At 39.0% G+C, this 14,890-nt stretch overlaps 1 protein-coding gene across 5 annotated transcripts in view; it reads left to right on the top strand.

Moving 5' to 3' along the window:
- Positions 1-14,890, top strand: part of FAM168A (family with sequence similarity 168 member A) — a 214,151-nt gene that overhangs the window by 131,194 nt on the left and 68,067 nt on the right. For all 5 annotated transcript variants that reach the window (XM_061149808.1, XM_061149799.1, XM_061149833.1 and 2 more), the window contains one exon: positions 8,356-8,443. In XM_061149808.1, coding sequence (XP_061005791.1) covers positions 8,374-8,443 — 70 coding nt within the window. In that variant the 5' untranslated portion in view covers positions 8,356-8,373. The remainder of the gene's footprint in view (positions 1-8,355; positions 8,444-14,890) is intronic.

Below are 14,890 nucleotides of genomic sequence, written 5' to 3'. Positions count from 1 at the left end.
CCGTGTAATAACAGTACAATTTTGCTATTGTTAGTTTTCGTGTTTTTCTCCCTCATACAAACACCTCAGGGACAGGAATTATGTCCTGCTATCTGTGATTTAGTAACACTTTGCTCAGACCTTGTCCCAAGAGATTTCTTTCAGTCCATGGGTATGAATGAGGATATTGAATTAAATGACTTAATTCCTTTTAGTGCATTAAAAAATTCTATATTTTTTCCTTGATGAGTCAAGAATCACAAATTTGTGTTATTTTAATAACTTTATTGAGGTATAACATATATGATAAAATTCAACCATTTTAAGTATGCTATTCAATGCTATTTAGTAAATTTGCTCAGTTGTGCAACTGTCACCAAAATCCAGTTTAAACCATTTTTAATTACCCCAAAGAGATCTCTTGCTCTCATTAGCTGTCAACCTCTGCTTCAGGTCCTAGGTGACCAAATATCTATCTGCCCCATGATTTGCCTTTTCTGAACATTTCATATAAATGGAATCATATAATATGCTGTCTTTTGTTCTGGCTTCTTTCAGTTAGCACAATATTTTTGAGGTTAATTAATGCTATGATATGTATCAGTGGTTTGTTCTTTTTTATTGATACTGTTATTAATAAACTTTGGAAGTTATTTTCTTAGTGGTTGTTTTGGGGATTAAATATATATCTTTATTACACATTACATATTATAATCTACTTCATGTGCAAACAATCTGGGACTTCCCTGGTGGTCCAGTGGTTAAGGCAGTGCTGCCAATGCAGAGGGCACAGGTTTGATCCCTGATCAGGGAACTAAGATTCTGCATGCCTATGGTGTAGCCAAAAGAAAAAAAAAGAAGAAAAAAACACATATACAATCAATGTACTTCACATTATAAACTAACAAGTTCAGTAAACTTTAGAAACTTTGTTCCAATGTAGCTCCATTTTTCCTCTCTTTTTACTTTGGGCTCTTGTTTTTCTGTACAGTAAATCTTTGTATGTCATAGATGCAGTAATGTAATTTTAAAGTTATTGTTTTACATAACTGGCTTTTAAGAGAAAAATATTTATGCTATCTTTATTTTTACCTATGTAATAGCCTTTACTGATGCTCTTTTTCTTTTCACGTGGATTTGAATTACTCTGTAATGCCATTTCCTTTCAGCCAGAAGGCTTTAGTATGTCTTTAGGGTTTTTGGAAAGGGAGGTTGCTATCAGTGAATTATCTTAGTTGTTAGTTATTTGGGAATGTCTTTATTTTTGCCTGTAATTTTGAATGATAGTTTTACTGGTGTCACAGATTGTGGTTGGTAAACTTTTTTTCATTCAGTGCATTTGATTTATTATTCCACTGCCTCTGGCCTCCATTGTTTCTAATGAGAAGTGAGCTGTTTACCTTAATCTTATTGTTGTCCTCTTTCATCTCATGAGTTTTTTTCTCTTGCCACTTTCAAAATTTTCTCTTTGGCTTTCAGTGGTTTTTCCTATGATGTGTACAAGTGTGTCTCTTTTTGTGTTTAGCCCACTTGGAGTTCACTGTCTTGGGTGTAGTGTAACGTTTGTTTTTAAAATCAAATTTGGGAAGCTTTTGGTGATAATATATCTTCAGATATTTTTTCTACTCTTTCTTTCCTCTCTTTAGAAATCCCATTACTTGTTTGTTGGTTTATTCCATAGTTTCCCACAGGTCTCTGACTTTTCATTTTTTCATTTTGTTTTTTAGATTGCATTATCTGTATTCATCCATCTTTGAATTTGATGACTCTTTCTTCTTTCAGCTCAGATTTATTTTGAGTCCTCTTGAATGTTTGATTTCAGAATACATTTTTCATTTGGTTCTTTTTATAATTTCTGTTTATTGATATTCTCTATTTGATAAGTAATTATCATCTTACTTTCATTTAGTTCTTTAAATATGGTTTCCCTTATTTTAAAAAATATTTCTAATAGGTGCTTTGAAATATTTACCTGTTGATTCTAATAACTAAGTCTCCTTGGAGACAGCATCTATAGTCTCCTTTTATGCCCCGCATAAATGGGTCATCCAGTGTCTTTGCATGTTTTATGATTTTTTTGGTTGAAAAACTATGTTGTAGATAATATAATGTAGCAACTCTTGATTCAGATTCTTCCACCACTAAGGAATGGGAGGGCTGTTGCATTTGTTTTTTTAACTCCTCTTTTTTGGTTTCTTTAGTACACGCTTAGACTACTTCATAGTGCCTGTCTTTGTATGTGTGACTGCTGATGTCTCTTTTTTTAACCATGAACATTTATTTATTTATTTAACATACAAGTAGTTTATTCTGGTCATATATTTATTTAAAGAAAGTTTCTGTGAGAGGAGTTTCTTTCTTTCTTTCGTAATCTTTATGTATTTGACTGTGCTAGGTCTTAGTTGCCACACATGGGATCTTCAGTCTTCCTTGTAGCATGTGGGTTCTTTTAGTTACAGCAATCAGGATCTTTAACAGCATGCAGACTCTTAGTTGTGGCATGTGAGATCTAATTCCCTAACCAAGGGATCAAACCCAGGCCCCCTGCATTGGGAGCATGGAGTCTAAGCCACTGGACCACTAGGGAAGTCCCTATGGTCATATTTTTTAAAATATTGTTTTAATTTTTAAACTCGGCTTCCTGAAGGTTACCCCTGGGTCAGCATAGATTAGTGGTCAACAATGACTGGCTTCAGTCCTAGGCCAGGAAATCTTCCACCCTTTGTTGATGGATTTGTTTGTTGATGGGAGAATGCATTCAAAGTTCAGGCAATTTTTGCAATTCTGCTCCAGCCTTTACTTTCAGTGTGTTCAAGGCCTTATATTCACATTGGGTCTATAGATACCTAGAACTGCTCCAGTTTCTTCTTAGCATGTATGAAACCTTACACATCACCAGGGATCCCATAGTGGGTCTCATCTTTTGTTCCCTAGAACTCCCTTTAAAATTTCTGGCTTATCTGCAGGCCTGTTGCCTGCCCTAACTAGTATTACGACCTTAAGCCAGCTGCGGTAGTGGCCTTCCTGGATAGTTTACTATTGTTCCCCAGATTGTCCCTCTATTGTTTTTGACACTGGGCACTATCCAGAGAAAATTTTCTACACTCAGCGTCAAATTAAATCATTCCACTCTGGCAAGTCATCCTTCTGGCCTGGCCTGATGGAATTATTCCAGGGAGTTGGGGGCAGAGGGTCGGAGCAGCTTGAGCCTAAAATGTCACAGATTCTCACTGTTCTTGATATGGTTCAGTAATTCTTCTTATATAAACATTTCTCAGTTTGATGTATGCCTTTGGTTAATTTTCAGAGGCCCAAATAGTTGTTTTTGACAGTTTCCTTCAGTTTTATTGTTGCTTTTAGCGAAGAGGGTTTGCTAAGCAATTTAGGTATTCCAGAAGTTCCACCTCTGCACTTAAAAGTTCCATTATTTTTGGCATGTTTATTTTTATTTAACTTTTAAAATTCCCTAACTAGACCATAGCCTCCTTTGGACAGACACTATATCTTTTTTTTTTTTACAGTATCCATCCTAATATACATTAAACCTGTAAGCTTTAATTTCTTTATCTCTCAAATGAAATTAGTAATCCTTGTGTTGCTTACTTCAAAGGATCAAGTGAGATAGTGATTAAAATCTCATTGTAAACTAGATCTTCCTTAACTTACAATGAGGTTACATCCCAATAAACCCATTTTAAGTTGAAAATGCGTTTAATGCACCTAACCTACCAAACATCGTGGGTTAGCCTAGCCCACTTTAAACATGCTCAGAACACAATAGCCTACAGTTGAGTGAAATCATCTAACACAAAGCCTATTTTGTAATGTTGAATATCTCATATAATTTATTAAATACTATATTTTAAGTGAAAAACAGAATGGTTATATGGATACAGAATGGTTGCACATGTAAATTGGTTGTTTACCATTGACTGACTGGGAGCTGTAGTGTATTGCTGTTGCTGCCAAATATCACGAGAGAGTTTTGTGCTGCATACACTAGCCCAGGAAAAGTAAAATTCAGAATTCAAAGGATGTTCCTACTGAATGCATATTACTTTGGTACCATTGTAAAGTTGAAAAATCTTATCCGAACTCTCATAATTTGGGGACCATCTGTATAAGCTTTAAAATCTCATATAGGTAGTTTGTAAACTACTAAACACTGAAACCTATTGTGCATATGGTACTTGTAAGTGTTCACTCTTCACCCCTGAAATTTTTCTTGTCATTTTGTGCTCATAGATTTTGCTATTGATTTGAAAGAGATTGTTCAGGTGTTTCTGAGGGCAGCAGCAGCAGACTACTTGTCAAACAGTCTGGGGATGAAGTCCAGCTCCATGAGGAGGGAAGTCTTTAGCACCTCTGTCTGTTTTTGTTAGTCATCATTCTGCCACCCAGCTCACCATTGCTTGTACTACCTAAGATGAGTTATCAGTAGAGGCTTTTCTGAACATTGGAAGTAAATGCTGGAGAGATGTGAAGCCAAGTTGTTGACTGAAATATGCCAAGAAGTGCCAAACACCTTGAAACTATTCCAGAGTTGTTTTTTGAGGGAAGCATGAAGGATGGTCCATTATGTATTCAACTACTATGCATTTAGTGACCATTATATCCTAGGTAATATTTTGGGTATTGGGGATACAAGAAAAAAATAAACAGAATCCTTGTTCTTATGGAACTTACAACTCTAATGGGGGAAAGAATAAACAGATAGACAAGAAAGGATATTGGGTAATGATTGGGGTCAGTAGGAAAAGTAAAACAAATTGGGGACAGAGAATAACAGTAGGAGTTATTTTTAGATAGGTTGGCTAAGGAATTAACTTTGAACAAGGTGACATTTGTGCAGAGATCTGAATGAAGTGAGGGAGTATGTCATTTGAATATCTGGGGAAGGTCATTTTAGGTGTGAGAAAGAGCAAGTGCAAAGGCCCTGAGGCATAAGCATATATGTGTGTTCAGGGAACAAGAATGTCATTGTGATTGGAGTGTAGAAATCAAGAGGTAGTAGTAGGAGTTGCAACCAGAGTGCTGGGCATGTGAAACCAGATCATATAAGGCCTCGTAGACCTTTATAGGGGCTTCCCAGGTGGCGCTAGTGGTAAAGAACCTGCCTGCCAATGCAGGAGATATAAGAGACATGGGAAGGATCCCTGGGTGGATCCCTGGGTAGGGAGGATCCCAATTGGATATTCTGGAGGAGGGGCATGGCAACCCACTCCAGTATTCTTGTGTGGAGAATCACATGGACAGAGGAGCCTGGTGGGCTACAGTCCATAGGGTTGCAGAGTTGGGCATGACTGAAGCGTGTAAAGACTTTGGATTTTATCCTGAATAAGATGGGAAGCTATTGCAGAGTTGTGTTTGCTGACACAAGTAATGTAGACTTACTGTGGTTCAACCCCAGGGAGCAGGGTCAACTCCATACTCAGCTCTAGAGAGAGAGCTAGATGGGACTTACACCTCAGGCACTTATCCTACTTATCTTACTTAAAAAGTGAAATCAGGTTCGATTGATAGCATGTGGCAGCTAATATCCTATATAGCTGGCAGGAATAGAAGTCAGGCAGTCAGTGCCTTTATTTTCTCCTAACTGCCTATGTGTGTCCAGCAAGGACCCAGTAGGTAGATTTGAATTTGAATCCCATGGTGGGGTCTCTCAGGGGCTATTAGTATCATAATAAAGACACCATTGCCAAATCCAAGGTCATAAAGGTTTTGCTGTCTTTTCTTTTTTCTTCTAAGAGTTTTATCTTTTTAGCGGTCTCATTTAGGTCTTTGATTTGGGGTGCTAGTCTTAACCTGGTCCTTTACTTACTTTGTGACCTCGGACTGTTCATTTGCTATTTCTCAGCCCCTTTTTTTTCATCTTCTTACAGTAAAAGTTGATATTTGAGTATATAAAACAACAACAGAAAACAGATTAGAGTGCCACAGTTAGGATTTATGGGGAGGGTATTGACCCCAAAGATAGAGAACTTTTGGGGATGGTGAAAATACTTTGTATCCTAATTGTGGTGGTGTTTGTACAACTATATACGTTTTTCAGAGCTCATAGAACTATATACCTAAAAGGAGTAAATTTTACTACATGTAAATTGTACCTCAATAAACCTAGCTTTAAAAAAATACCTACAACAACTCTGTTAAGTATGTGTTATTCTCTCCCATTTTGAGTCTAGAGGGAACTGAGGCGCAGGAAAGTTAGTGGACTTGCCTGTGGTCCCACATTTGGTATGTGACAGTTCCAGAATTTGAACCTAAATCTGCCTGATAATAGAGGTTGTGATCTTCCTACTCATTTTTAGCCTGTCCCTGAAACTACTAGTGTGTGGATTCTGTTGTAAAAGGCTGACCTTCCCTTGAAAGCCAGGAACTCTGTCTGCCTGTCATATTCTTATTCCACATTTTGAACCCCTGGCAGGTCTCATTTCTGCCAGTCATTAGTTGAGATTGGAGTCCACGCTATTGTGGAGTGCTCCTCAGGCATGGTCTCCTTCTGAGGCTGTGGCTGTCATTTTTGAGCAGCAGGAGACCAGTTTCAAAACTGATGAGTTTCTTTGGTTATGAAGAACAATTTCAAACTTTGTCCAATCAGCAACACAGAGTAGCTTCTCAGTAGGAGAGTGCTCAGATATTTATAGGACCCGTTGTGCTGCTTAGCAGTCTTCCTTACCCTGGCTTATTTAACAGAGAACCCGTTGGGTAGAAGAGAGAGCCAAGGCTATTACCATCATTATTTACATCTGCATTCCACTTTGTAGTTTGCAATGTATTTTAACATCTGTGAACTCTCTTAGCACCTTGCCAGGAGAGTGCTTATATTTAGAGAGAGAATGTACTTGACTGTGGACTTTCCAGATGGTACAGTGGTAAAGAATCTGCTTGCTGATGTAGGAGATGTGGATTTGATCCCTGGGTTGGGAAAATCCCCTGGAGAAGGAAATGGCAACCCACTCCAACATTCTTACCTGGTAAATGCCATGGATGGAGAAGCCTGGTGGTCTACAGTCTGTATCACAAAGAGTTGGACACAACTGAGCACACACGCATGTTCTTGGCAGTATTCTTGGATAACTCTGGCTGCAAGCATGTTTTTTTCTTAATTTGTGCCGGAATGTGTATATTTCCTATAACTTTCATCAGGTTTTCTAGTTTCAGTTTGTCAACTGGTGATAGTTTAATCTAGCCTGTTGCCCTGGGGTGATTTGCCAGGGCTGCACATTGGGTACATTTCAAAAAGTTCTGTTATCTGAATTTGACCAATGGCATTTTCTTTTTTACCTGTTTGCCCACCTTCCTCTCTTTGGGAACCCATCTTTCCTCCACCTCTCATTCCACAACCCTGGACAGGCTAATTAATCTCAGAGCACTTGTCATCAAGCCAGCTGTTGACTTTAACTGCTTGTCTTCAGCATTTGACTTGTTTCCTATCCTGAGGTGCTATGGAAGAAGTTAATGACCTAAAAAATTGCCTTTCTATCATGTGAGCCTAGTTAGGAGGAAATAGCTTGATTTTTATGAAGTGTAAATAATATATTTGGAGACACGTCTTTAAACATGTGTTGGGCTGTGTATCAGAGTTGGTTCCCTAAACAAGGTGGGACAAATTGGCTGGCTAATAGAGCTTAATATTCCATTAATCAGAATGGAGAATGTGCTTCATTAAGGTAATTAACAGAGCACTTGTGCAGGTGATACTTATTGCACACAAATTTCCAAGTTTATTTCTTTCCCTTGAATAAATTTTGAAAGAGACCTTGGCTGTGTTTCCTTGTTTGCATTAAAATGGTCAATGGCAATAAATTCCCATTTTCCCCCAAAACTGCTAGTAACTAGTATCTTGTCTTCTGTAAGTGCAAAGGGTGGATAGCACACTTGCTGCTCTTCTTCCAGCAGTCTGTGTGCTTATTACCAGGTGCTGGGGCTCCCCTGGTGAGCAGTAGAAGTGCATCCTTTCCCAGCTCATAGACAGGCATCCTTAGAATTAGAAAAGACTGCAGAGAACCTGAAGTAATTGATTTTATGTCAGGACATTGAAACCCAGAGAGGGGAAGAGACTTGGCCAGTGCCAAACAGTGTGCTCATGGTAGCTGATTTATGGGATAGTGGGACTAGTACTGAACTGAGAATCAAAAGGCTGGAGCTGACATAGGCTAATTGTGTCACTTCTCTGCCTCTCGGTATCTTCATGTGTATAGTGGGAATAGTGTCTGGCAAAGGGCCAAGTACAAACAGGTGGCTTTTTTAAGTCCTCCTTCTGTTATACTGCGTTGCTTCTCTGTGTCACTTGAAGATTATAGATCAGAAGCTGATGTCAGGGAGAATGAACAATCAGTAATCGATGCTGGTTTTTTGTTTGTTTTTCTGTAGGATTCTCACTTGTCCACAATGAACCCTGTTTATAGCCCCGTGCAGCCTGGGGCTCCTTATGGCAACCCGAAGAACATGGCCTACACAGGTGAGTGGTCTGAGAATGACTCTGAGTTTGAGAAGTGGTGGTTAAGGACCCTACCACATAAGGTGCTCAATGACTTTTGGCATACGACACCTCGAAAAGCCCTTGTAAAGCTTGGAAACTTGTAGAAGGGAGACATGTCTGGAGTTTAGTGGAGATAACAATGATGTTCTTAAGACCGTGGATTATTGAACTGCCGCTAGGGGAAAGGAAGGGAGGTAACATTTATTTATTACTGAGTAGCATAGGCCTAGTCATGTACTGGGCACTTTTACATATCATGTTTAACTTTTATCTTAATTATACATGGTGAAGCTTATTATCACCATTTCACAGATGAGAAAAATATAGTTGCAGTGAAGTCACAAAACAAAATTAGGTGTTTGAACCAGGTCTGCTAATTCTGAAGGCTGATCTCTTTCCTGACTGCATACCACGCTGTTTCCTATTGCACTGCCTTTGTGAATGTTGTCCCTCTGTCTGGAATGCCATTGTCTCCTGACAGCTTCACCCTATCCTTTAACATCTCTTCTCTGAGCTCAGACACTACTTTTCCAGGGGGGATTCTCTCCCTTACCTCGCCTTGGGCAAGTTTTGTAAGCTTCCAGGGCCTAGGTGTTCTCATTATAAAATGAGAGCAATAGTGTTACCATGTTTCATGGGCTGCTACAAGGATTAAATGAGCAGTGTGAGGCACTCATCATATAGTATGTGGTACCAAGTAAATACTTAATAGTGGTTATTATTTACAAATAACTAAGAATGGGCAGGATGTATCATAATGGAAGTAAATGAGAAAATATATATAAATTACGAGCTTTAAAAAATATAAGTAAAATATCTTCTTTGGAGAAATGTCTGTTTAGTTCTTTGGCCCATTTTTTGATTGGGTCATTTATTTTTCTGGAATTGAGCTGCAGGAGTTGCTTGTATATTTTTGAGATTAATCCTTTGTCTGTTTCTTCATTTGCTATTATTTTCTCCCAGTCTGAGGGCTGTCTTTTCACCTTACTTATAGTTTCCTTTGTAGTGCAAAAGCTTTTAAGTTTCATTAGGTCCCATTTGTTTATTTTTGCTTTTATTTCCAATATTCTGGGAGGTGGGTCATAGAGGATCTTGCTGTGATTTATGTCAGAGAGTGTTTTGCCTATGTTCTCCTCTAGGAGTTTTATAGTTTCTTGTCTTACATTTAGATCTTTAATCCATTTTGAGTTTATTTTTGTGTATGGTGTTAGAAAGTGTTCTAGTTTCATTCTTTTACAAGTGGTTGACCAGTTTTCCCAGCACCACTTGTTAAAGAGGTTGTCTTTTTTCCATTGTATATCCTTGCCTCCTTTGTCAAAGATAAGGTGTCCATAGGTCCGTGGATTTATCTCTGGGCTTTCTATTCTGTTCCACTGATCTATATTTCTGTCTTTGTGCCAGTACCATACTGTCTTGATGACTGTGGCTTTGTAGTAGAGTCTGAAGTCAGGCAGGTTGATTGCTCCAGTTCCATTCTTCTTTCTCAAGATTACTTTGGCTATTCGAGGTTTTTTGTATTTCCATACAAATTGTGAAATTCTTTGGTCTAGTTCTGTGAAAAATACCGTTGATAGCTTGATAGGGATTTCTCCAAAGAAGACATACAGATGGCTAACAAACACATGAAAAGATGCTCAACATCACTCATTATTAGAGAAATGCAAATCAAAACCACAATGAGGTACCATTACACGCCAGTCAGGATGGCTGCTATCCAAAAGTCTACAAGCAATAAATGCTGGAGAGGGTGTGGAGAAAAGGGAACCCTCTTACACTGTTGGTGGGAATGCAAACTAGTACAGCCGCTATGGAGAACAGTGTGGAGATTTCTGAAAAAACTGGAAATAGAACTGCCATATGACCCAGCAATCCCACTTCTGGGCATACACACTGAGGAAACCAGATCTGAAAGAGACACATGCACCCCAAGGTTCATCGCAGCACTGTTTATAATAGCCAGGACATGGAAGCAACCTAGATGCCCATCAGCAGATGAATGGATAAGGAAGCTGTGGTACATATACACCATGGAATATTACTCAGCCGTTAAAAAGAATTCATTTGAACCAGTCCTAATGAGATGGATGAAACTGGAGCCCCTTATACAGAGTGAAGTAAGCCAGAAAGATAAAGAACATTACAGCATACTAACACATATATATGGAATTTAGAAAGATGGTAACGATAACCCTATATGCAAAACAGAAAAAGAGGCACAGAAATACAGAACAGACTTTTGAACTCTGTGGGAGAATGTGAGGGTGGGATATTTCAAAAGAACAGCATGTATACTATCTATGGTGAAACAGATCACCAGCCCAGGTGGGATGCATGAGACAAGTGCTCGGACCTGGTGCACTGGGAAGACCCAGAGGAATCGGGTGGAGAGGGAGGTGGGAGGGGGGATCGGGATGGGGAATACGTGTAAATCTATGGCTGATTCATATCAATGTATGACAAAAAAAAATAAAAAAAAAATATTCATGGAAAAAAATATATATATAAGTAAAATAAATCCAAGGTGAAGATAACAGTGTGAATGAACAACTGGAGGTAAGGAAGTATGGTCAAGGTACAGTCTACTTGAGATTAGCTGGACTAAAGAGTAGAAAAGGGGGGAAAATGGGAAATGGAGTTTAAAAAGTAGAGTAATAATGGTTGTGGTAGCAGAATCGGAGATGGGAGGATAGAGAGTTTCACCGTGGAAGGGAAAGAGGGTGTGTGGAGCATACTGGTTCCTTTTTATAAGTTTGCGCTTTACTATGTATGCTGTGTAGCCTCCTAGATTGAGAATAGAGGGATCTCTGAGAACTTTTTGTCTGGTTGTTCCAGATTTTTGTTCTATTAGGACATTGTGGGGTATGGGGCTTCAAAAATACTCAAATATTTGATATGATTTTTGAAAAATATTTAGAACTATTTTTATAAAACCTGCATACACACAAGATGATCAGTGTGTGCTAACACATTTGCAGCTATTTATGCTTGTGAATCAGAATTTTCTGAATGCTCTGCAACCCAGATAATATTTAGGAATATATTGAGCCTGATGTGACTAAGCTGTCATCATTAATTTTCAATTTCACATGTTTGTGTTTATCACAACAGCTTTATTATCCTTACTTAACTCCAATAGTAAATATATTCTGTTTGGGCTTCTATAGTATGTTTATTCTAATACCATTAATATCAGTAACCAGGATCCATTTGGCGGTATCCTGTGCCCCACTAGCTCAGGGAGCGTGTTGCTTTTTCTCTTCCTGGTTTCAGAATATTCCAGCAACCTAAGTCCTTTGCCACAGTGGACCGAGCTGCTTTTGTAGGCCGAGCCGGGGGGAATCCTTAAGGTTTCATGTGATCCTGGCTACCTTCATTCTTACTAAGTTGCTAAACCTGAGAAAGAAACAGTTGTATTTATCTATTGATTTGCACAAAGAAGATTAGCAGTATAACATATTGATAAATGTGTTTCAACTGAATGAACAACAAGCGAGTTCAAATCCCAGCTTTTTCAGATAATAACTAGATGACTTTGGACAAATCACTTAACCTCCCTAAATTTGAATTTCTTTTGTAAATTGGGATAAGACTATTTCATAGGATAGTTGTGAGAATTAAATGAGCTAATTAGTACTCTGCAGGGAGAGAGGGAGGATTGTCTTTGTTTCTACTAATCACCAAGGATTATCATCAGCCTGGAACTATGTTTTAATTTTTCTGCTGGGATTCTAAGACTACACAGATGGTATAAACTCCATATAAGTAGAATACATTCAAAGTTCGCATAGGCCAAGGTTTCAGTTCTTAAGGAAACTTTCTTTTTTAACCTAAGCTTCCAGTTTTCTCTCTACTTTTCAGACTTTTTTTTTTTAAACTGATGGATGACTTCTCTAAATTCCCAGCTTTATACAGGGGAACTTGAGTTTCAGCTGTTGACTTCTCCAGGGCCCAGAGCCTCATCTCCCATCCTCCCCCATAGCTATGAAAAACAGGCTCTTTGATTGCCTAGACCAAAAAATCTTCGCAGAGCATCCCAATATCAGCTCACTCTGAGAATTCCTGATTTTTAATTTCCTTTTCATTTTTTGACCTCAAGAGATTTCTTCTCTTTCTTAAAATCTCAAGCCTGCCTATATTTATTATATAACATAAAATGTTTGTTATACTTTTTATCCAGCTTTTCTAGGTGTTATGGAGTAGGCAGATTTTCAAGTTATCTTTTCTTCTAAATTGCAAGAAATAAAGATCCAAGTGAGGCAACCTGTAAAACAGATGTCAAATACAATGCATTAGAGTAAACATTCGCTATTATTGTTAGTAAAAATAATGGTTATATTAAAGAGTGTTAATTACCATTTGTCAAGTACATACTAGGTACTTCATTAATTATAATCTTACTAATCATAAACTCCATAGTACTCTTCTTTTAAGTTAAAATAACTGATAGTTTAATTCATGTTGTATTACTTGGCCAGTATATATATAGCTTCTGAAGGATGAGGAGAGATTTGAACTCGGGTCTTTATGATTTCAAAGTGACAATGCTTTCTGTTATAGCAAGCTGATTTGTCTTCAAATATGTGCTTCTTTCCCTGCTTCCAATGATAAGCTAGGGGAAAGGATTGTCTTTTCAGTTTCTAGGAGTAGGGAACCTCATGTTTGAGGAGCAAGCAGCTAGCTCCTGACAGCAGTTTAGGGTAGGCTCGGAGTGGGGGCAGTTTAAGTGGAGAGTCAAGTCCATTGTGGTATTGTCTGCTTCAGAGGTAACAGGGTGGTGGCTACAGGGAATAGAGAAGTTGGAAAAATTCTTTATTTGAAATTCCCTCTGAAATAGGGAAATAAAATACAGCTTTGCAGTTACAATTCTAACACCAATTCCAATGTGTGGATTCTTTCCCCACACCAAGCTATTCTCTGATACCAGCAGGGTGTCCTGCAATTCAACTCAATTCTGACACAGTTCAACTCAATTCTGATACTGTCTACTTGGAGATAATGTCAGAGTCCACAGGTTGAAAGCTCAGTCCCATAAAACTGTCCTCATTTCAGATGCCAGTCACAAGTCCGGGTTGTGACCTGTGCTTCTGACTGACTGGCTGTAAATCTGAGGTTCTTATAACTCCCTCCCTGGGTTCAATTAATTGCCAGAGCAGCTCACAGAACTTAGGAAACCAGTTTATTCACTAGATTATTGGTTTATTATAAAAGGATGTAACTCAGGAACAGGCAGATGGAAGAGATGCAGATGACAGTGAATACAGAAAGGAATGTGGATCCTCTAGAGGGCGCCACTCTCCCCATACCTCTACATGTACACCAACCTAGAAGCTCTCTGAACTTTGTCCTTTTTGATTTTTGATAGCTCAGTTGATAAAGAATCCACTGGCAATGCAGGAGACCCCGGTTTGATTACTGGGTCAGGATGATCTGCTGGAGAAGGCATAGGCTACCCACTCCAGTATTATTGGGCTTCCCTTGTGGCTCAGCTGGTAAAGAGTTTGCCTGCCATGTGGGAGACCTGGGTTGGGAAGATCCCCTGGAGAAGGGAAAGGCTACCCACTTCAGTGTTCTGGCCTGGAGAATTCCATGGACTGTATATATAGTCCACGGGGTTGCAATAAGTCAGACGCGACTGAGCGACTTTTGCTTTCTTTCTTTCAGTATATAGGTATGATTGACCATTGGAGATTGATTCAACCTGCAGTCCCTCTCCTCCTGTTTGGGATGTAAGATCTTGCATGCCTCATAGCATGGACCCCCGCCCAAGAAAAGGCATCCTTATCGCTCTTTAGGAAAATTTCACGGGTTTTTAGGAACCCTGTGACAGGAACAGGGATGAAGACTAAATATATGCCTTTTATAAATCACAGTATCACAGCAATAGTGTATTCCAGTAAACAGCTGTCTTCTAGCCAGTAGCAGGGCTTTGGTTTCCAGCCAGAGATTGAGGCCAGGTCATAGTGGTAAAAGTACCAGATCCTAGCCACTAGGCAGTGGTCAGTGACAAAGGCCCTAGCCCTTTGACTTTGCAGAAAAGATTTTCCACAAAGACAGAAAGTAGTGAAGCAAGTGAAGTATTTATTAAGAGGAAAAAGAGTACAGTATGTGTGGATAGACACATGAGCAGACTCAGGGGGAGACTCCCTGACTTGCTGAGTTGCACCCTCAGTTTGAATTACTTTCATGGAGCATTTCTTCCGGTTTCCTTTGGCCAGTCATTTTGATTTCGCCTGGTTCGCAGTCCATATTTGGTATATTTCAGGATCCTTCCATTTGTGTGCACGCATTCCTTGACAGTATTCCTCTTTGACCTCCAAGGAACCTTTCTGCACATGTGTAGTCCGGGAGGTCTTCTGACTTCGAGAATAAGAAATACATGATCTGGGCAGGGCCCAGCCTTCTCCCTTAATTGTCCTGCTATTCTTG

Source organism: Dama dama, chromosome 1, assembly GCF_033118175.1.
Source record: "Dama dama isolate Ldn47 chromosome 1, ASM3311817v1, whole genome shotgun sequence".
NCBI classification, from domain to species: domain Eukaryota; kingdom Metazoa; phylum Chordata; class Mammalia; order Artiodactyla; family Cervidae; genus Dama; species Dama dama.
The sequence above is the reverse complement of the archived record's forward strand: the minus strand, read 5'-3'. Positions and strand labels throughout refer to the sequence as shown.